The sequence below is a fragment of the Schistocerca serialis genome, chromosome 6 (genome assembly GCF_023864345.2).
Source record: "Schistocerca serialis cubense isolate TAMUIC-IGC-003099 chromosome 6, iqSchSeri2.2, whole genome shotgun sequence".
NCBI classification, from domain to species: Eukaryota; Metazoa; Arthropoda; class Insecta; order Orthoptera; family Acrididae; genus Schistocerca; species Schistocerca serialis.
In genome coordinates this window covers 343,773,549-343,796,226 of record NC_064643.1, presented here as the reverse complement: position 1 = coordinate 343,796,226, position 22,678 = coordinate 343,773,549, and the positions used below count along the sequence as shown (strand labels likewise).

Genomic DNA, 22,678 nt, shown 5'->3' with positions numbered 1-22,678 from the left:
CGAGCTTTGCAACACTTTAAGAGGCACCCATCCGTAGCCAGCCTTACTACCTTTAAACGCCTTTGCGCTAAAACGCGTTATTTAATCAAACAGAGCAAGCGGATATGTTGGGAACGATTCGTTTCTTCCCTTGGTTCCACTGTCCCTCTGTCACGGGTATGGGCTACACTTCGCTCTCTTCAAGGTTGCCATCGGCAGTCCACCCTCCCAGGCCTTCACCTCCCAGATGGCATTTGTACGGACCCATTAGTTCTTGCAGAACATCTTGCGACCCATTTTGCAGTGGCATCAGCGTCAGCCTCCTATCCAGGTGCTTTACTTCATCAAAAACAGCAGGCTGAAGCTCCCACCTTATGTTTCACCACTTGTGAGTCAGAATCTTACAACGAACCTTTTACTGAATGGGAATTTCTTTCTGCTCTATCTTCTTCTCATGATACGGCCCCTGGCCCAGATTCCATTCATAACCAACTGCTTCAACATCTCAGTGCTCCACAACGGCAACATCTTCTTCGGGTGTTTAACCGTATCTGGCTCCGGGGTGACTTCCCTTCTCAGTGGAGGGATAGCATTGTGGCTCCTGTCCTTAAGCCTGGTAAGAACCCCCTATCTGTTGACAGCTATCGGCCAATTAGTTTGACCAATGTTGTTTGTAAGTTACTTGAACGGATGGTAGCCCGTCGGATCAATTGGGTCCTCGAATCTCGGGATCTATTGTCCCCTTACCAGTGTGGCTTTCGAGAGGGACGATCTCCAATCGATCATTTACTTTGCTTGGAATCCGCAGTTCGGCAGGCTTTTTCCCAGCGCCGCCATTTGGTTGCAGTGTTTTTTGACCTTCGCAAGGCCTATGACACGGCCTGGCACCATCACATCTTACTAACCCTTCATCAGTGGGGTCTTCGGGGCCCACTCCCGATTTTTATCCGCCAGTTCCTGATCCATCGGTCATTCAGAGTTCGAGTTGGTACTGCTTTTAGTTCTCCACGGACCCAGGAGACGGGCATCCCACAGGGTTCTATCTTGAGTGTCCTTCTTTTCCTCATTGCTATCGATGGACTTGTGGCCTCTGTCGGTCCCTTGGTCGCCCCAGCCCTGTATGTGGATGATTTCTGCATTTGGGTTAGTTCCTCCTCGATGGCATCTGCAGAACGGCAGCTCCAGGTGGCTATACGACGTGCCTCTGCCTGGACCCTCCCACACGGGTTTCAATTCTCTCCTTTAAAATCGCAGATTGTCCACTTCTGTCGCCGTACTACGATCCACCCTGATCCAGAGCTCTATCTCGCTGCACAACGATTGCCTGTGGTTCCACAGTTTCGTTTCCTGGGTCTTCTTTTCGACAACAAGCTCACTTGGCTGCCCCATATCAGACTCCTGAAGGTAGGATGTTTCCGTAAACTCAATGTCCTTCGCTTCCTTGCCCACTCCTCTTTGGGTGCGGACCGTTCCCTCCTCCTCCGTCTTTATCGTGCTCTAGTTCTGTCTCGTTTGGACTATGGTTGTCAAGTTTATGGTTCAGCTGCTCCTTCCACACTGCACGTGCTGGATCCAGTCCACCATCGTGGTATCCGTTTGGCCACCGGTGCCTTCCCTACTAGCCCTGTTGATAGTCTCCTGGTTGAAGCTGGGATCCCCCCCCCTTTCTGTTCGGCGGTCCCAGCTTCTGGTGTCTTATGCCCTCACTATCCGTTCTTCTCCCACTCATCCTTCCTATTCTATCCTGTTCCCAGACTATGGACGTCGCCCACCCGACTCCCGCCCTCGGGCGGGTTTACCGGTTGGGCTGCGCCTTGCGTCTCTTTGCCGTGATTTTCAGCTTCCTTCTTTGTCCCGTCTTCCTCGCTCCCTCCCCTCCACCCCTCCTTGGTTAGTTCCTCAGCCTCGAATTCGGATGGATCTCCGCCGAGGTCCGAAAGATTCCATCCCCCCGGTGGTGTTCCGTTCCTTTTTCCGCCAAATTTTATGGGAGTTTCGGGATGCTGTTGTTTTTTACACTGATGTCTCTAAATTGCTGATCATGTTGGGTATGCCTTCACGTCCTCTGTTGGAACGGAAAGTTATCTGCTGCCACCTACATGTGGGGTGTTTACTGCGGAACTGATGGCAATTTCCCAGGCCCTTACCTTTATTAAACAATCCCAACACAACCGCGTTTTGTTATGTACAGACTCGATGAGTGGCCTTCTTGCTATTGACAGGTGTTTTTCGCGCCATCCCTTGGTCTCTGCCATCCATGACCATCTCGCTGATATTCACCGTGCTGCTTGTTCCATTGACTTCCTTTGGGTCCCTGGCCATGTGGGTATCCCGGGTAATGAGCTCGCTGACCGTTTGGCTGGGAGAGCAGTTACTTACCCCCCGTTTTCTGTAACCCCTCCTGCAGCGGATTTACGGCTTCACATCAAATCCCACACAGTCATGGGCCAATTCTTGGGAGGCTACTCCCCTGTCTAATAAACTTCGTGCAATTAAGGTGACACCAGGCCCATGGCGTTCTTCCTTTCGCCTCTCCCGACCACACTGTGTCGTCTCCGCATTGGCCATACCAGGCTGACCCATGGTTTTCTTTTGCGTGATGAGCCAGCCCCGCTATGTGGTTGTGGAGCCTTCCAGTCAGTGGCCCACATTTTGGTTGAATGCCCCCTTCTTTTGGCTCTGTGTGCTAAGTACAGACTCCCCCACACTTTACCTTTAATGTTGGCTGACGATTCCCGGATGGTCTCTCTGGTTCTTGGTTTCCTCCGGGAGAGTGGTTTTTATTCTCAGTTTTAAGGTTTTTAATCTCTCTGGTGTTGGGGCAGGGCGGTGAGTGTTTGGGTGTCTCCCACTGTAGGCAGTGTTGAGAGATTCCCGATTCACCTCCCTGACCGGAATCCTCTTTTCTTCCCCTTTTACTCTGTTTTTTTTTTTTTTTTTAAGTCACAGGTGGTCTTGCCTATGCTGCTTCAGCATAGTGTTGGGTTCGTTCTCTTGCCGACTTCCCTCAATTTTTTTTTTTTTTTTTTTTTTTTTACCAATGACAACGTGACTGCCCTTTTACGTTTTTCCCTTTTTCCGTTTTATTGTTCTGACTTTTCTGAGATGTCCCATTAGCAGAATGGAGTATATTTGAAACAAGGGACTGATGACCTTGCTGTTTGGTCCCTTAAACCTCAAACAACCAACCAACCTGTTTTACACTTGACAATGCCTCTATGGCTCCAATACATTAGACATGTTTTTATAAAGCAGATGTGAAGATGGTCTTTATAGATTGAAACTAGTAGTCTGATGACATAAAAAATTTGTGACCATAGATGTGAAGTAAAGGAAATTTATTCTATTTTCGTGTCTCTGTTCAGTTTGCAACCATGTCATAGTCTGTGATGCTGGAATATTTTCCATAGTATGTAGTATCTTACAGTATTTTATTAATGCAGTCATGTGCAGTCGTTTGTGTAGATCTGATGTGTCTAAACACATAAAGTACATTATTTCCATTACATACTCAGTACATTACTTTTTGTCAATAATGCCCATCAGTTTTTTTGTACTTAATTTTTTAAAATACTTAAGAGGAGAAGGGTGAAATTGTGATAGACCAATAATTGTTTGTGTCCTTTTCTTCTCTCTTTTACGTATATTGTGATGACGCGTTTCTTTAAGTAAATTAGTCTGTGGTTGACCATTTGAGACAGCCAAAATTAGTTATGTAGAAACATAAATGTGATTGTGCATAAAATATCATGAACATGTGAGTGACTGAATGATGGTATTCCAGCAACCATCTTCAAGAAATGTGTGCATACTGTAGCAGAACCACAAACCAACCTCCGTGACTGCTCCTTCCAGGCAGTTTATTTCCCAGATAATTGAAAGTATTTAATTTCCATTTTCAAACGGCGAAAGAAAGGAACATGAGCAGTTCTCAGCCCATCACAATTTCACCCTGCTTCTTTAAATTATTTGGAAAAAAAAAAAAAAAAAAAAAGATCACGCACAAAAAACTGATGAGCTTCACTAATAAAAAAGATACTGAGAATAATATCAGTATATTTTAGTATGAGTTTAGGCACAAAAGATCTACACAAAGGCTATATATAACTGCATTAATACAATACAAGATCTTTTGGCCAAGACAACCCATTACAGGCATATTTATAGCTATATCAAATGCTTTTGATGTAGTGGATCATAAAATATTCCTTATAAAAATTTATCAGTATGGTATCAGAGGTCTGGCAAACAAATTGATTGCATAGTCCCACATCATCAATTGCTCACAGAAAGACACTCTGATGTACACAGACAAGCAACTCATTCAGGAACTGAAGTTCCATATGGAAGTAGAATAGCAAGCAAGATGTGTCTAAGCTCTTGGTACTGGAAGCTCAGCTATTGCTCCTATACATATCAACTAGCTTAGCGTCTGCTGCTTCACTCACTGTATGGCCTGCAGAGATTTTTGTGTTTTGTTTTTATTTAATCGAATTTTTATATTGTTCACAAATTGCAACACGCTCTAAGCTTTCCACACTAATCAAGGCCATACAAGCATGCTCTTTCCTGAATGTACTTCTGACCAAAAAGCGAATCTTGTAGCTAGTGTCCAAAGTTTTTGTTAATCATGCCTTTTGCGTTCTTGTGGATATACTTCCATAGCAACTTTCATACCGTAACAAATATTTCTTTATATCTAACCGAGAAGTGAAATACCAATTTTTTTAATGTAATGAAATATTTCTTAAAAAAATTTCATCCCTGTTGTACTACCTTAGAGATTGAATTCCAGAAACACTGTGACACATATTTTTAAATTTCTAAGTGAGAAGTCAAATACCAATTGTCTTAGATGTAGTCTAAAAACCTTTAGTAGTTCTTTAGTAATTATTTATTTAAAAAAAACTCTAACCCCTTATTTTCACCCCCTTAGTGGTCGAATTTCCAAAAATACTGAAACAGATATTTTTTAGTTTTTGACTGATAAACCAAATTCCACTTTCCACATTTCTAGATTCAAAATTCCGTTAATAGAAACGTACTTTCAAAAAGCCTTTCATCCCCTTAGGAGAGGAATTTTGGACAATTCCTTCTTAAATGTTGCCTACAGTATAAGATCCACACCCTCTCCAAACCTGAAGTTTCTATCCTTAGTGATTTGGGCTGGGTGATGGAGAGTCAGTCGGTCAATCAGTCAGGACATCGCCTTTTATGTATAGAGATGACTTCAGCCTGAATGTAGATGCTCAGAGAACCATTATATTTGCAGATGAAAGAAGTGTACTAAACAAAACACTACAGAAAGCTGTGAACCTCTTCTACTGAACAATCCAGCTTTTGGGCTATAAACAACAGAGTAACCAGTAATACTGAAATTATTGTTTCTGTGAAATACACACACACACACACACACACACACACACACCCCACCCACCCTGGGGGCTCACCACTCTTTGCCGGATTTGTGCTTGGCTACCATGGGGCTCCAGCCTTTGCAGCATCTTTTCCCATTTGTGCTGCACGTCTATCCCCTTGCTATTCTTTTTCCCCTCTTCCCCTCCCTTGGGGGACATGTCTGGGATGTTGCTGGAAATGTGTCCTGCACATTCAGTCGCTGATATAATAGTCTCTCCACTGTCTTTCATTCCTTCTTTATTTTTCCATTCCCCTTCTCCTATCCCACTTGCACTTCAGTGTTTGAGGTTCCTCTTTTTCTTCTTCCTCCCTGTGTACTTCAGAAGGCCGGCCCCCACCCATCCAACTTGTAACAGGTGACTGGGTAACACGTAATTCCCAGCCTTGGGTCGACATGTAGGGTTCGCAAGCACCTCCTGGTACAGGCCAGGCCCAGGGAGGTGTGGTTGCCTAGCTGCTACCTCCCCAAATTGTCGATTGGTCCCTCTATCAGGTGTTCGGGAGGTATGACCGAAGGTGTGAACAATCACCTAAGGCGGGTGCACCCCCTTGTGGAGGGGCCGTCCAGTTGGAAGGAGCGAACTATCGGATATTCTTGCAAACATGGGGGATTTTCTCACAATGAACCAAGCATCATATTTGCAGTCCACGTCTACCAGACATAAAGAGAATGAAGCTCTCAATTCAAAGACCCTCACAGCTGCACCACCGTTCCTTGTGGTTTCACGTAGTGAAAACGTTCAGTCCTTTGCAATGGTAAATTCATTTCTAATTCACAAAGCTGCAATTGCCGGCCCTGTGGAATCCTGCTCTTGTTTATGTAATGGCACTTTGTTTTTGGAGACTATTTCCGATTCTCAAACACAACTACTGCTTGCCACTTCACTTCTCCATGGTTTTCCTGTTTGTATCGAGGGCTATGGAACTCTGAATTCTTGTAAATTATAGATTGCAGTGATCAGTCGTCCTTTTTATATTTTATTGTGCAGATCTAGATTTCGGCTAGAAGCTAACCATTCTCAATGCTAAGAATACAAGAAGTACATAGTTAGATGATGTCATAAAAAGTTACAAGTAATGGATTAACTCATATGGTTTGTATATTACATACCACTATTATTTTTGCTCAATGCATGTAATCCATGTTAGTCGGGCTTCATCCACAGTTCATTGAATACTGGTGCTTGCGGAACGCAGGCTGTATGCAGCGTCATGTAACCAACCAATGTGTTCTCCAACCAGCCAAATGTGTAGCCTGCGGCAGGAATATGCACGAAGGCGATTGTCCACCTTCTTCCCATTGCCGTATCAACCACAATGGTGACCACTGTGCCTCCTCTCGAGATTGTTGCATGTATCTCGATGAGCGGGCTGTCCAGGAGATCTGGGTAAAGGAAAAAGTACCATACCTGGTTGCTCGCAAGTTATTGGCTAGCTGAAAACCCTATGTTCTACCATATGGCACTTACAGTACTGTTCTTGCTACATCTTGCTCCATGAAGGACATGGCCATGCAGACATGCAGCCTCAAATTCAGTTCTGAGGTTGTGCAATCGCCCATTGTCATGGTAGCATCGCTGTCTCCTTGTCCGGTTGTGCAGAAAGTAATCAAACTCGCACCCCACAGGGCGAAGTCACCAGCTACACGACTGGCAGGCACGAAAGGCTACAAGGGATACTCCCATGAAGACTTCCTGCATATCTCCAGCCAACCAACATCTGAGTCTTCGTCTGCTAACTGGAAAGGCTCAAAGAAGTCAAACAAAGGCAAACAGTCTTCTCCTTCGCCAACTCGAAGATCCTCTTCGATGGTGTCACCATATGATACCCTCACCCATCTGGCCTGTGTGTCGCTGGTGTGTGCTGAACTTCGCAGACCAACAGCAGAAGAAAGCTGATGCTTCTGTGGACATCATGGAGCAGGATCCTCTCGCCTCTGCGCCCTGTAGCAGCAAGTCTTCGCAGGCTGTCACTCGGCATCCAACAAGGTCACACCCCTTCATTTTTTCCTTGTCATGACTCTCCTCCAATGGAAAATTTGCAGCCTTTGATCCAACAAAGATGATTTGCAGCTGCTCGTAGAACGACAGCAGCTGCTTGTTCTCTGCCTTCAGGAAACAAAATTGTGTCCTCACCCCCCCCCCCCCCCCCTTTTCCCCTGAGGTCAGCATTCAGTCTATGGGGGAGTCATGCATCTCATATGAGATGACTGGGATGACGTTCATAGTCGACCCATCTCTCTGACTAGTGCACCATCCCCTTTGGGGTTCTCCCAGATCCTGCCTGAGAGGTGCCCTCTTGGCTGACTTTCTGAAGCTACTTAACCTCTTCTGCCTTAATACAGGAGCACCCATGTTCCTTTCAGACTCCATGCACACCTATTCCTATTTGGACCTATCTTTCTGCACTGCCCAGCTTGCCCATTGTCTCGAGTGGTCCGTTCTCTCTGACAAAACCTCAAGCAATAATTCCCATGCGCTATCCGTTAGCTGACTCCTACCCCACCTCCATGCACACCCAAATGGCAGCTTACTAAGGCTGACCTTTGACCTCCCTGGCTACCTTTGACAAACAAAATTTTCCCAGTTGTGATGACCAGGTGGCATATCTTACAAACATTATCCTTACCACCGCAGAATGTTCCATTCCTCGGACTTCCTCTTATCACGCTGTGTCCTGGTCCCGTGGTGGACTGAGATGTGCTGTGATGCCCTCGCATGCGAAGGTGCACTCTGTGTTTTTAACCATTGCCCTACAATGGCAAACTGCATTCATTATGAACAGTTGTGGGCACAGTGTCATTGCGTTCTTTGGGATAGCAAAAAACCTAGCTGGATTTTATTCACTAGTTCTTTTAACAGTTCAAATCCCTCTTCCTTCATGTGGGCCAATCTCCGATGGCTCACTGGGACCAAGATCCATTCCCCAATTTCCGGCCTGACAGTAGCAGATGATGTCATCATTACTACTACTATTACTACCTCCAACAACTTGGGCCACCATTTTGTGGAGATTTCGAGCTCCTCTCACTATCACCCTGCCTTTCTCCATTCGGAACGAGTGAAGGAGGCTCAGGTGATACCCTTCTCTTCTCAGAATTGTGAGTGCTATAATGCCGTCTTTACTATGAGGGAGCTAGATCATGCTCTCACTTCATCCCATTCCTCTGCCCCAGGGCCAGACGCTGCTCACATTCAGATGTTGCAGCACCTTTCTCTTGTGGGCAAGCACTTTCTGCTTAATTTGTACAACTGCAACTGAGCCAAGGGCATGTTTCGAGTCTCGCACTTAGTAACCACTGCACAGTGTGGATTTCGAGCATACTGTTTTACAGTTAACCATCTCATTACTTTGTTCATTCATGTCATGAATGGTTTTCTTTGGAAATACCAGACTGCGACCGTGTTTCTCGGTTGGAGAAAGTCTAAGACACCTGCTGGAGGACTGGTATCATCCTTACTCACTACACATAGGGCTTCCGTGGCTGCCTGCCCCATTCCCCTTCAGGAATTTTTAAAAGAACTAGGTTGCAAGGTAGGTGTATGTCCTGCATTGTTGGACACATTTATCCAGGAAAACATTGTGCCTCAGAGTTCTGTCCTGAGCAACATCCTCTCTGCTATCGCCATTAACCCTGCAATGGCCTGTCTCCCACTGGGTATCTCCAGCTCCCTTTTCGTTGTTGATTTTGCCATCTATTGCAGTTTTCCATGGACTTGTCTCATTGAGCGGCATTTTCAGCAGTGTCTTGATCATCTTTACTCAAGGAGCATCAACAATAGCTTTCGTTTTTCAACTGACAAAGCTGTTTGTATGAATTTCTGGTGGCGCAATTGGTTTCATCCACTGTCGTTACATCTGGGCTTGTTGCTCTTTCATTCATTGAAACTACAAAATTTCTGGAGCTCATGCTTGATAGGAAACTTTCGTGGTCCACCCACATGTCTTACCTAGCAGCCCGCTGCATGGGTCACTCAGTGTCCTGTGTGTCCTCAGTGGTACTTCTTGGGGTGTAGATCTAACCATCCTGCTCCATTTGTACCGGTCCCTTGTCCATTCGAAACTAGACTAGGGGTATTTCGTTTATGCATCTGCACATCCGACCATCTTATGCCGTCTCAATACTATCCACTATTGTCGCATCCACTTAGCCACTGACATCTTTTACACTAGCCCGGTTGAGTGTCTGCATCCAGAAGCTGCCGAACTACTGCTGCCCTACCACTGTGACTTTCTCCTCAGCAGATATGCACGCCGTTTGTCTGCCATGCGTGGACACCCATCCTATGCCTCCTTCTTCGATGAATCCTTTGATCACTATTACTTCCTAGAGTTCACTGTTGGCTCTTGCTCCACCAGCTCAACTTCATACTCCCTGCAACTTTCCTGGTGGATGTGAACCCTTCCCCACCTTGGCTTCATGCAGCGGCCCGTGTTCATCTTGGACTTCATTTGATTCCTAAGGCCACTACTCCAGTCTCTCTCTACCGCCTTCATTTCATGACCTTCGCATGGAATTCGCAATAACACCTTTGTTTACACTGATGACACACTTACTGACTGTGGTGTCAGGTGTGCCTTTGTCATTGGCGCTAGCATTTTTCGGTATCTGCTCCTGGAACACTGCACAGTATTTACAGTAGAGCTCTCTGCCTTGTATCAGGCCATGCAGTACATCCGGTCACATGGGCTTTTCAGTTGTGTCATCTGCTCAGACCCTCACAGTGCCCTTCGAAGCTTCTGTGTGCTGCACACTGCCCATCCCTTAGTGCAACGGGTCCAGGAAAGCTGTCACTTGCTCACTCTTAATGGAGTCATTGTGATGTTTATATGGATTCCTGGTCAAGTTGGTCTGACAGGAAACGAGGCTGCTGACACTACTGTCAAGACTGCAGTCCTCTTACCTCAGCCCGCTATTTCTTACACTCCTTCCCATGATATCTTTGTTGCCGTATGTTTGCAGGTGATGTCACTTTGGCATCACTCACTGGCCCATCCTTCATGGGAACAAGCTCCAGGTCATTAGCCTTTCCCAGCAGCTTGGATGACTTCCTTTTGTCCCTCTCGCCATGAAGACGTCATTTTAATTAGGTTGCTTATTGGGCACTGTCCTTTTAGCCATTGCCATTTGTTAAATGGTGCTCTTCCACCACTTTGTGCACATTGTGCCCAACTTTTAACTGTCCGCCATTTCCTGACAGAATGCCCCTTTTTTTTTAAACTGCTTACATTCCCGTTTATGTTAGCCATCTGAGTTATCATCCATTTTAGTGAATGACGCGTGGGCTGTCGACCATGCTTTACTTTTTATCCATGAAGGCCTTTTAATTTTTTGTTCTGGACCTTAGTTTCTCTATGGCTTATTTTATAGACCTTTCCCCATGTCCCTGTTTTTAGGTATTTTCCCTTCTGTCAATTTGGATTGATGTGTAGTCATTTTTAACTCCTCTCATTGTCTTTGTGTTTTTTTGTTTTGACATGGGCGTGTATGGTACTAATTGTTTTTGTGCCCTAAAGCAAAAAAAAAAAAAAAGCCTCGACTATTTGTAACAGTTAATAAGCAACTAATAAAATCTAGCACTAAATTCAAATTCTTGGGTCTGTAGTTACAACATGATACAAAATGGAATAAACCTATTGATCAGGTAAACACTAAAAAAGTAGTAGTAGTTGTTATATCTTGAGTGTGCTGCAGGCATGTACTAGTCTGAAAACAGTCAAAAGTGCATGCTATGCATACGTACATGCTTACCTACGATATGGTGGGATATTCTTGGATAATTCTTCAGCTGGCCTTGGCGTTTCCAAAATCAGGAAGAGAGCTGTGAGGATTGCTAATGGATGCAAAACTAGAGACTCTTGCAAACCTAATTTCAGAAAACGGCAGATGCTCACACTACCTTGCTTATGTATTCTTGAGACAGTAAAATTCTTGAAAAACCACACATTGCGAACCAAATGCAGACTAGTATTGTCCATGGGTCTTCAGCTGTTCAGTGAGCTCCTCCCAAGTATAAAGTCTATTGAAGACAATTTGGCACATAAATTCGTTAATCTGTGTAGTCGTATTTACTGTATCACTGTTTGTACTCTGTAAAAGAAAACTCAACCTGTAAATGTCCTGATTGTGAGTTAAGTGCAACATAAGAGCAATTCAATGAAGCAAAACTTATAAACATGTTGTATGTATTGTAACCATAATTTACCCAATGTAAGTGTTAACATATTTTTGCTGACATCATAGCATGCTGTATAATATGTGGACGAAATAAATGAATTTGAAGATGTGGAAATGAGAGTACAAATCAGTGCTACCAGGTATTGAGCTCAGCTGAAGTTTCTCTTTTGCAGGTCATTCATTGCCGATATGCTAGTCCGAACAGAAGGCTATTTGCAATCAGTGTACAAGGAACTTCAGTATAAGCCAAGACTATTTGTTCTTGATGCAGTTTTTGAAGCTGTTGGATGTAAACCTGGAGAAATTGATGAACCGGGAAAGTTGCCAACTATACAACCGGATACTATTTTGTTCCTTGCTGAAGAATTTAAAAGACGTTCATTTTTCATCCTTAAAACTGTTGATAAATATGTTGATGAAATTGAACCATTGGAAGTAGCTAAACTACTTGAAGTCATTGCATCAGCATCTGGTAAAAGTCCATACTTGGAGGAACTGCAGAAAGATAAATCACTCCTTATTGATTGCACATGTATGTATTGCATTTCATTAAATGTGGTAAGAATCTCATTAACAACAGTTTGTGAATGTTACTCATTTTAGAGTGAAAAAATTACTTGCCAATAAGCTAATGTGTGGAAAGAGAGATATTTTCTCTCTTCTTTTCAAGATTGGAGTCTACATTCTGAAGAGAATTTTCAGTTTTAATTACAAGATTTTTGCAGCTCCACATGTTTTGGCAGCTCTATGTTGTTCTAATGAATCTGCGGTCATAGTTTGGCAACTGAAGTTTGAGTTTTGGGGGTGGGGTGGGGGGTGGGGGGGGGGGGAGGGGGTACATAGTGGTGCCTTTTGGAGCTTATTATATTCCATTGTGGTCAGACATTCTTTTTCTCAATTTTTTGTATTTGTTCTGTGAACAGAAGGTTAATAGTTTATTTAGCTTTCCAATTTTGTTTCAAGTGAGTATGCAGATAACTACAGCTGCTTCTCTCTGAGGCATGAAATGACACAGCAATTCACTAAACTTGGTTATAGTAGTAAGAAACTGGGCTCAAAATAAACAGTTCTTATTGACAACTATAAGTGCATCGTGCTCCTTGAGAACAGTAATAAAAAAAGTCATACCATATGCTTCTATGCTTTTGCTCCAGTCTCTGAGCAGCAAAGTTGTAACCATAACAGAGAGAGTTCTAAATTTTCCACCAAATGAATTCTGCTTACTGTAAATGAATGCAGACTTGAGGTTTTTTCTCAGAATTGACACACATTTTCTAAATGTTTTTACATTTTCTTGCATTAAGGTCTGGTTCTTTTATAAATATTTGAAGACCTTTCTTATGTTCAAAGACATATAATACAGTATCGAACTCTAATTTTTTGTACCTACTTTGTCTATTCTCTCATGTCTTTATAGTCACTGCTGGAGAGGTGTACACAAATTGCAAAAATTTTAGTCCATAGTTAAGGGTATGACACTATTTGGTCTGTTCCTGCTCAGTGTTGTATTGGCAAGAAATAGAATGTGATAGAAGTCCTGAATGTTGTAATGGTTCCAAATTGTAGATACGAGGAGTGTTTGCAAAAGTACTAAACATATTGGTATTTGTATCACATGACCATCTCTAATGACCTCTTTATCTATGGGATGTTAAACCACAATCTTCCTTATCGTAGGAGGCTGGATACTGAATGAACCTTTTTGTCCGAAGAATCATATTAACTGCATAAGTCTTAAAGATTTCAATTGCCACTATGTTGCCACTGTTACAGTGTTAAAAATCATTACAGAATCACCAGGAGCTAATGGTAAATTAATTCTTTACTAACTACTGGTTTTGATCAGCTGATTATCTTCATTTATCGTAACCTTATTTGCAACAGTCTACATATAAGTATACTTCTCTGTGGTGTCAACTAAAATAAAAGCTATCATGCTTCGCTGCTGTCGATAGTAAAATACATTAAACAGTCATCATTAAAATGTACTGGCATAGTTAATCAGTATTCGTACACTGTCATAGTCGGGTTCTATCATTTAATGTAGAGTGAACTCACGTACTGACCCTTATTTGATGTTGCAGTAATAATGTTTGCCATTTAGACTGTTGTAAATACTTTTATGATACCTAAAGGTGATCAGACAATCAAGAATGGTAGTTAATGAAGAATTACGTTATCAGCAACTCTTCATGTCTGAAATATGATTTTTTCCAAATACTTGTTAGCTGTGGGGCACCACTTACACAAAATGTGTTCCCATTTTTTTATTAACTGAATATTTATGACTTTAAGCATGCAAATTTTAATGTCTGTGTCTTTCATGAAAGTGTGTGTTACTCAGACGTGCAAAGCTTCTCTTGCCATTGAGGCATGGATTTTAGTTTCTTTGAACTGAGCCCTGTGCCATTTCATGAAGCTGTGGTATGACACATCATATTGTATTTATGAGCGCTTTGTCATGTCACACTCATTGAAGGTGCATGTTGTCTGTCTTCTGTCCTACATAGCACATTCATAGTATACAGCAGACTATTATTTCCAGGATTGTGTGATTGTCCTTAATTTTGTTGAGTGATAGAAACAAGGCATTTTTCAATGTCTAATGAAAGGTATGGCTGCTCTATTGGCTGCTGCCTTTCACAATGCAAGGATTTCATGTCTGTTGAGTGCTGACAAATGCAGTTGTTATTTTCTGTAGTGAGTAGTTCATTTCCAAACACAGTTTTCAGATGTTTCATTTCAGATTTCAAATCTTTGTCATCAGCTGAAAGAGACTTACTGAAATGGGGTGATTGAAAGTGAGCACACAGATCTGCTTGTATTATGTTTTGATTGATGGAGCATCTAAAGTAGACATCCAATTATTGACCATTAACTTTTCTAAGAAGGCACATTTCCACTCTTCTGCATTTGCATTATGCATTAAATGAGGATGTGTGTGCCATTCATGTAACCGAATCCAGTGTATATGTGCTGTGAGGTCAAATGAGAAAGGAGTCACTGATGTGCCATTGATGTGTGGTATAGAAAATAATTTGCACTCTTCCTGCAGGCGTTTCCAGAAACACAGGGGTCAGAAATCTCTCTCTCTCTCTCTCTCTCTCTCTCTCTCTCTCTCTCTCTCTGTGTGTGTGTGTGTGTGTGTGTGTGTGTGTGTGTGTGTGTGTGTGTGTGTGTGTGTGTGTGTGTTTGTTTGTTTGTTTGTTTGCAGGCACTCAGTGGCTAGGTTATAGCACCCATACAAAAATCAGTAAGGACAAATGTGACCACAATGACTAAAAAGGTCATTAAACAGGGAGGAGTAAGTCCTACAGAATTACTCACTCACTCCCAACCTCACTGTCACCTGCAACCTGCACAGTCACATTACCACATATCCCTTAAGTTAATGTAATACTGGAGAAGTGTGCTAAAACTAGTAACTAAAACACAAGTAATACTGGAGACGAGCTAACAGGAGTACATAGGGAAATCATTGTTAAGATACCAAAACCTTGTATCTCAAAAATACATATATTACTGGAAACTAAAAAGAACTTTGACACACACAGTTCTTAGTTGATGCAACTCATGCTAGTGTAAAGAAATGTTGTGTAATAAACTCAAGTAACAATATCTGTTGCAAATATTATTTGGCAATTTTATGATGTGTATGACCTTATGTAACAAAATACAAGGTTTTACAACAAAACATTGTTAACACACAAGAAGTTAGTGTTTTGCATTCAGATAGCTTTTAATGTTACAGAACTGAGCATACAAACACATAAAACAAATTTAATTTCAGTTTAAAGCCTTTTCACACAAAAATGAAAACTATGGAAAAGTTCTTTGTGTTTTTCCGACAATTTGCTTGACATTATTGGTAAAGGAGGCCTTCATAGTAAGGATGATAATCTCTTGGAATAACTGATTTTAGACACATTAACTCGTGATACTTTGATGCAGAAATTGCAACTGATCCAGTGTACAGGTTTTTTATATTCTTAATAACTGTATAAGGGTATCTTGGAACTAATTTTTAGTCCTCTTCAAAAATCAGTTTACATTCAATACCCAACTATGAATTTTACTCCACAGCTGGTATGTCTGAAACACATTATTCTCTGAGTGAAATGATGTATGGTACAGAACTTCAGAGAAGTCTAGAAGTATTTAAAAAAGTCATGAGATTTGTGCTTGGCTATATACTGGCCCTCTTTCCCACATCTTGCTTCCTTTTCACATCAACATAATTATCCAAGGAATAGAGCACTCTGTTTCTGTATTTGGTTGTGGAACGCACACTGTTGCATTTCATTTGGGTGTGCCCAATAAGTATGTATTTTTGAATGATGGTTGTACCAACTACTGTGCTGTAATGTTCTAACACACGTGACAGAAGTACATTTTGTTCTGAGCAAAACATCCATGACTATAAAATATTTTATTTTTCCTTATGTCCAGTCTTTTATTTCTGTGTCTAAAAATCTGTAATGAAGGTTGCAAACATATTAGCATCTAACTGTCCTCCTCCCTCATGTCAAACACGCCATACCCTGAGCTATCTGCTAAATTGTAAACTGACATGCTCATGTGGCAACTTTTGTTGAAAATAGAGACAACTGGTTGCGGGCACCAGCTGCACTGCTTGTACATCCATGATAAATACATAAGACTCTGCAGCTTAAGATGCCTTTTTATCAGTTGTCTACTCCTGTCCTGCACTCACTTTCTTCACCTGGTGAGCAGTGTACTGATTCTCCAAAATCTTATGTAACTTATAAGAAAAACTGATGTCACATTTATCTTTCTTTGTGCAGAATACAGTAATGTTTGGTTCTTTTATTTCTCTTACAAATGAATTTCATACAGCTTTGGTTCAGTACTATGGCTAATGCAATCGCCTTTGAATGCTCTTATCAGTTCAATAAATGATGAAAAATGTGGCTGCAAATAAAGTTTGGAAGTAGATGCTTAGCAATAACAGGATGGCAACTTGGGAATTTTACCTAAAATGTATGAATATTTTCTTTTAGTGCATAACTTTCTGCTTTCTGTTTTTCCTGTTTTGAAACAATTATCCTGTTTACTCTGTTTTACCCAACTGCTGACTGACCATTCACCAATTCCATAAGTTGAAAGGAACATTTCTTTACACACTGGTAACACAGCATCCTGCACTTTTGAGTCATAGTAAAGTCTACATTTTCTTCTTGATTCTCCGACTGTGGTCTTTTGCTTAACTTCTTTCCTGTGAACTAAGGTAGCAACACGCTTTCTGTTGTTCCCAGTTCAAATTGGACCAGAATGTATGTCAAGTATTTTATTACAGTTCTCCTCAGATATTGAAGAACGCATTCTCTTGTTCTTTGATTTGCAACAGAATTTCAATGAGCACCTTGGATCGATTTTCCTAGGTTATGTTGTTATTTAATTTGTTGCGATCTTTTCTTACCAACAGTACTTTGCCTATTCTATGCTTTTCATTCTAGAAATTTTAGCTTCATTTGGTTACTACACAGAAGGATCTGCTTTACCTTTTTTAGCATGCTTTCTTATTATTTCATAACCTGTGCTCATAGAATCTACGTTCACAGTATTATTCAGGATGTTTACTAGCACCTTTTGACTTTCCCTAGGAGTTTGATTGTCTGACACCACCGCATTTTAAACAGCTGCACTGATCATAAATTGTCATTTTTTCTACTTTTTGGTTTCTGACAGGTTTCATATAGATTATATAATGGTAAGACAGAGATTTAGGAACCAGGTTTTAAATTTTAAGACATTTTCAGGGGCAGATGTGGACTCTGACCACAATCTATTGGTAATGAACTGTAGATTAAAAGTGAAGAAACTGCAAAAAGGTGGGAATTTAAGGAGATGGGTCCTGGATAAACTGACTAAACCAGAGGTTGTACAGAATTTCTGGGAGAGCATAAGGGCAAAATTGACAAGAATGGGGGAAAGAAATAAAGTAGAAGAAGAATGGGTAGCTTTGAGGGATGAAGTAGTGAAGGCAGCAGAGGATCAAGTAGGTAAAAAGACAAGAGCTAGTAGAAATCCTTGGGTGACAGAAGAAATATTGAATTTAATTGATGAAAGGAGAAAATATAAAAATGCAGTAAATGAAGCAGGCAAAAAGGAACACAAACGTCTCAAAAATGAGATTGACAGGAAGTGCAAAATGGCAAAGCAGGCATGGCTAGAGGACAAATGTAAGGATGTAGAGGCTTATCTCACTAGGGGTAAGATAGATACTGCCTACAGGAAAATTAGAGAGATCTTTGGAGAAAAGAGAACCACTTGTATGAATATCAAGAGCTCAGATGGAAACCCAGTTCTAAGCAAAGAAGGGAAAGCAGAAAGGTGGAAAGAGTATATAGAGGGTATATACAACGGTGATATACTTAAGGACAATATTATGGAAATGGAAGAGGATGTAGATGAAGATGAAATGGGGAAGATGATATTGCGTGAAGAGTTTGACAGAGCACCGAAAGACCTAAGTCGAAACAAGGCCCTGGGAGTAAACATTCCATTAGAACTACTGACAGCTTGGGAGAGCCAGTCCTTTCAAAACTCTACCATCTGGTGAGCAAAATGTATGAGACAGGTGAAATACCCTCAGACTTCAAGAAGAATATAATAATTCCAATTCCAAAGAAAGCAGGTGTTGACAGGTGTGAAAATTACCGAACTATCAGTTTAATAAGTCATGGCTGCAAAATACTAACGCGAATTCTTTACAGACAAATGGGAAAGCTGATAGAAGTCGACCTTGGGTAAGATCAGTTTGGATTCCATAGAAATATTGGAACACATGAGGCAATACTGACCCTACGGCTTATCTTAGAAAATAGATTAAGGAAAGGCAAACCTACATTTCTAGCATTTGTGGACTTAGAGAAAGCTTTTGACAATGTTGACTGGAATACTCTCTTTCAAATTCTAAAGGTGGCAGGGGTAAAATACAGGGATTGAAAGGCTATTTACAATTTGTACAGAAACCAGATGGCAGTTATAAGAGTCGAGGGGCATGAAAGAAAAGCAGCGTTTGGGAAGGGAGTGAGACAGGGCTGTAGCCTGTCCCTGATGTTATTCAATCTGTATATTGAGCAAGCAGTAAATGAAACAAAAGAAAAATTTGGAGTAGATATTAAAGTCGATGGAGAAGAAATAAAAACTTTGAGGTTTGCCGATGACATCGTAATTCTGTCAGAGACAGCAAAGGACATGGAAGAGCAGTTGAATGGAATGGACAGTGTGTTGAAAGGAGGATATAAGATGAACATCAACAAAAGCAAAACGAGGATAATGGAATGTAGTGGAATGAAATCGGGTGATGCTGAGGGAATTAGATTGGGAAATGAGACACTTAAAGTAGTAAAGGTGTTTTGCTATTTGGGGAGCAAAATAACTGATGATGGCTGAAGTAGAGAGGATATAAAATGTAGACTGGCAATGGCAAGGAAAGCGTTTCTGAAGAAGAGAAATTTGTTAACATCGAGTTTAGATTTGTGAGGAAGTCGTTTCTGAAAGTATTTGTATGGAGTGTAGCCATGTATGGAAGTGAAACATGGATGATAAATAGTTTGGATAAAAAGAGAAAAGAATCTTTCGAAGTGTGGTGCTACAGAAGAATGCTGAAGATTAGATGGGTAGATCACATAACTAATGAGGAGGTATTGAATAGAATTGGGGAGAAAAGGAGTCTGTGGCACAGCTTGACTAGAAGAAGGTATCGTTTGGTAGGAGATGTTCTGAGGTATCAAGGGATCACCAATTTAGTATTGGAGGGCAGCATGGAGGGTAAAAATTATAGAGGGAGACCAAGAGATGAATATACTAAGCAGGTTCAGAACGATGTAGGTTGCAGTAGGTACTGGGAGGTGAAGCAGCTTGCACAGGATAGAGTAGCATGGAGAGCTGCATCAAACCAGTCTCAGGACTGAAGACCACAACAACAACATATTGTATTCATTTTTGGGACAGCTTGTGACCAGCTTTCTTCCTTGGTGTTCTTGTTGGGTTGAGTATATCTGCTTTTGAGCATTTAGATTTCTCTGCTGAAGTAGGCCCGTTACTTGCACTTGAAACTATACAATCACTGTCTTCTGATTTACTGTATCTAAGATGGTGAATACTGAAGGCTCATTTGCTGGTGACAGTGATGCTGGTAGTATACTTGAAACCTGTAAGAGAGAAGAATGTCAGTTATGAAATTGCTACATTCTGACTTCCTTAAATTGGAGTAACTAAATGTTGTATGTTAATTTGCTTGTGAGAATCATGTGGTGGATCACTTGGAATGTCTGAATAGAAATGTCAGATGATTGTAGGGCCATCATCGGTATTCTGCTTCCCCCAATTCATTATTATTTACTTACATTTCAGTTTCCCAAATATCAAGAGAAACCCCCAGAAAATTAGCTGTAAAATGTATTACATACTTTAAGGCCACTCTGTTTCATTATTCTTGTAGCTCGATATTACTGCCTTCACACTGAGAGAAGTATCTACAAAATGAAAGTTAAGCTCTGCTACAGTAACATAAAATAAAGTAGAGAAATATTAACACAGCTCAAGTGAAAGCTAACTTTATTGTTGTTGGTGAAGTTTGTTCTATAATGAGGCCTTACTGAAAATAGTGTGCTTCATTATTTACTGTTTTTGATATTCTATTTAATTTTCTACATACATCAACTATTCATCTGAACAACTAATAACTCGTTGTGTATTAATCACTACGATATAACACTGTAAGAAACACAAAGAATGTTACATATATCGCCAACAAACTATGATAATTGTTACATTTGACTTGCACCAAACACCCAAACAATCCCAGATGGGTTTTTAGGCCAGTAATGCTGTATGATCGTTTTTCATTGGCACAACAATGAAAAATATGCTGTAAAATTCCAGTCAAACACATTTTTTGAGAACAAGGTTTTGTGGTGGCGATGGTGTTTTAAGCTATGGTTGCATAAGGTAGTTATAGAGGATGGACTTGTGCTACCTCTTTTACAACACTGTTACAACAAGAAGCAATTGTGTGACAGCCAATACCAAGTACTTTGTGTACTATGCTTTGCTTCATGTTATGCACTGCTCATTTTCCTTTTCTTATCTTGAAATGACTGAAAAGATTAATCGTGGTTTATCACAGAATTCGGGTACAACTTCCATGATCTTAAAAAAGATTGGCAATCACAATCACTACTTATCAGTCGAGCCTTACAGAAGCACAAATGAAGGATGTGGATGCCAGCCGTGTGAGATGGTTGCAGGGGCTGTGTCTTTAGACCATTCTCATCTCTCCAGCAGGCTAGGTTCTCATTTGTTTATGCTCACGAGAGACTGTGATGTTAAAATATCAGCACCACTGTAGTGGAGGTCTAGTTCTGATGACAACATTATTATTGTACCATGGTTATTTAGCATTATGCAGTATTTATGCCTGTGGAATAAGTTTTGGTTTCTAGGAAGTCCAGTGGAAAATTCAGTTAAATTAGTGATGTCATAAATGAAGGGTCAAGTAGCTCATAGTTCTGAGAAGTTATTAGTCAGTTATTGAAGATGAAAAGTGATGTCCCCTTCATCATATTGATTTTTCTGAGGGGACTAATACTCACTGTGTTTGTGATATTTTTGATAAAGCCACATGTAAACTGCAACAGGAATAGGAAAGTGAAATAGTTACTAAAGTTCAGAGTCTCATGAAAGAGATTGATGGTGAGCTTCAGAAGGTAAGCATTTTTTTTCCTTACATTCAGTTTACCAAAGCTGCCTGAATGTATTGTGACAGGCTTTCTCCACCTTGAAGTTAGGTCCATGTACCCAAACCAATGTGCTGCTTTAACTGTCAGTGCTGTGGTCCTACCATCATGTGTTACAATGGTCAGGCGTCTTGGAAGATGGAGAGTCCACTGCCCACGAACCTGATACTTGATGTACTGTCCCCCCACCCCCCTCCCATGTCTATCAATTGCTCCCAAGTCTATCCAGTTGGAAGCAGTGAATGTCCTGTCTTTTCAGAAGAGAATAAAATGCAGTATATTGATGTGACATAACACATCTCATAACTCTGACTAGAAGAAGACATTAAAGCCTTGTAGCTGTTGTGTCCATCAGTGTAATGGGGCAGTTGAACAGTCTAGAACATATCAAGCGCTATAGAAGGAATAAAACATAAATGTATTTATTTACAATGTATTTGCTGTAAGGCACACACAACTTTGTATCCTATGGTCTCTCTCTCCCTGTTCCACTACGATCGGTTTAGAATAGTCACTAGCAGCCAGAGGAGCAATGATGGCAATCTAGGTTCGTAAAGCCTTACAGGTGTTATGCGACATTTGCAAAATCACTCTTTACTGTCATTCATATGCTCGGTGTGATCAATAGAGTAATGTGAAAATAATCTGAAGGTAATCTGGGGTGGCCCTCTCTAGCAGCAGCTTGCAGTGGTCAATTTGTGTGTTCCTTCTGCGGAGATGAGAGCAGCACGTGACACTGGTCGGAGAAGACACTGTTGATAATGCTTTTGTGCAGTCGTTTGCCTCCGTGACGAAACAAGCTGTATAGAAAACTGGTGTTGGCACTCAGATGTTGACAACTGAGCAGAGCACATCTACTTATAGCTGTCAGTGTAGCTGTAAACATGCACAGCAAGTTGAACAACTCAGTGCTACTACATCTGAAATAATGGTGGCAGCAGAACCTCATGCTGGAAAGAGTAGTAGACACTTGTAACAGACTGAAGAAGAGAACCAAAACCACATTTCTGTTAAAATGGCCTTACCAATATCCCCAAAATCCAAGCTGGTCATGAAAACCAACAGGCCAAAACAATCAGGTCCAAAGACATCAGGCCATGTGAGCTTGGTTGTGCCCGATGGATCAGACAATAATGACTATATTATCAATTTTAGGGGTGTCAACGTCTGCCTGATAGAACCAGAGTGTCAAGTAACTGCCGCCCGTCCCCCCTCCCCATCCTGCTCCACTATAATCTCACCACCACAGAGGAATGAATTTGGGGGGGGGGGGGGAGGTGCGGGAGGAAGACAGAGGAGACCCTCACAGTTACGATGGCTTCCATACTTCCGTGTA

The 22,678-nt window shown here is 41.4% G+C and overlaps 1 protein-coding gene across 2 annotated transcripts in view; it reads left to right on the top strand.

Moving 5' to 3' along the window:
- The window catches only part of LOC126484148 (ataxin-10), a 97,527-nt gene that overhangs the window by 53,260 nt on the left and 21,589 nt on the right, over window positions 1-22,678 (top strand). For both annotated transcript variants that reach the window (XM_050107545.1, XM_050107546.1), the window contains one exon: window positions 11,749-12,107. In XM_050107545.1, the coding sequence (XP_049963502.1) occupies window positions 11,749-12,107 (359 nt within the window). The remainder of the gene's footprint in view (window positions 1-11,748; window positions 12,108-22,678) is intronic.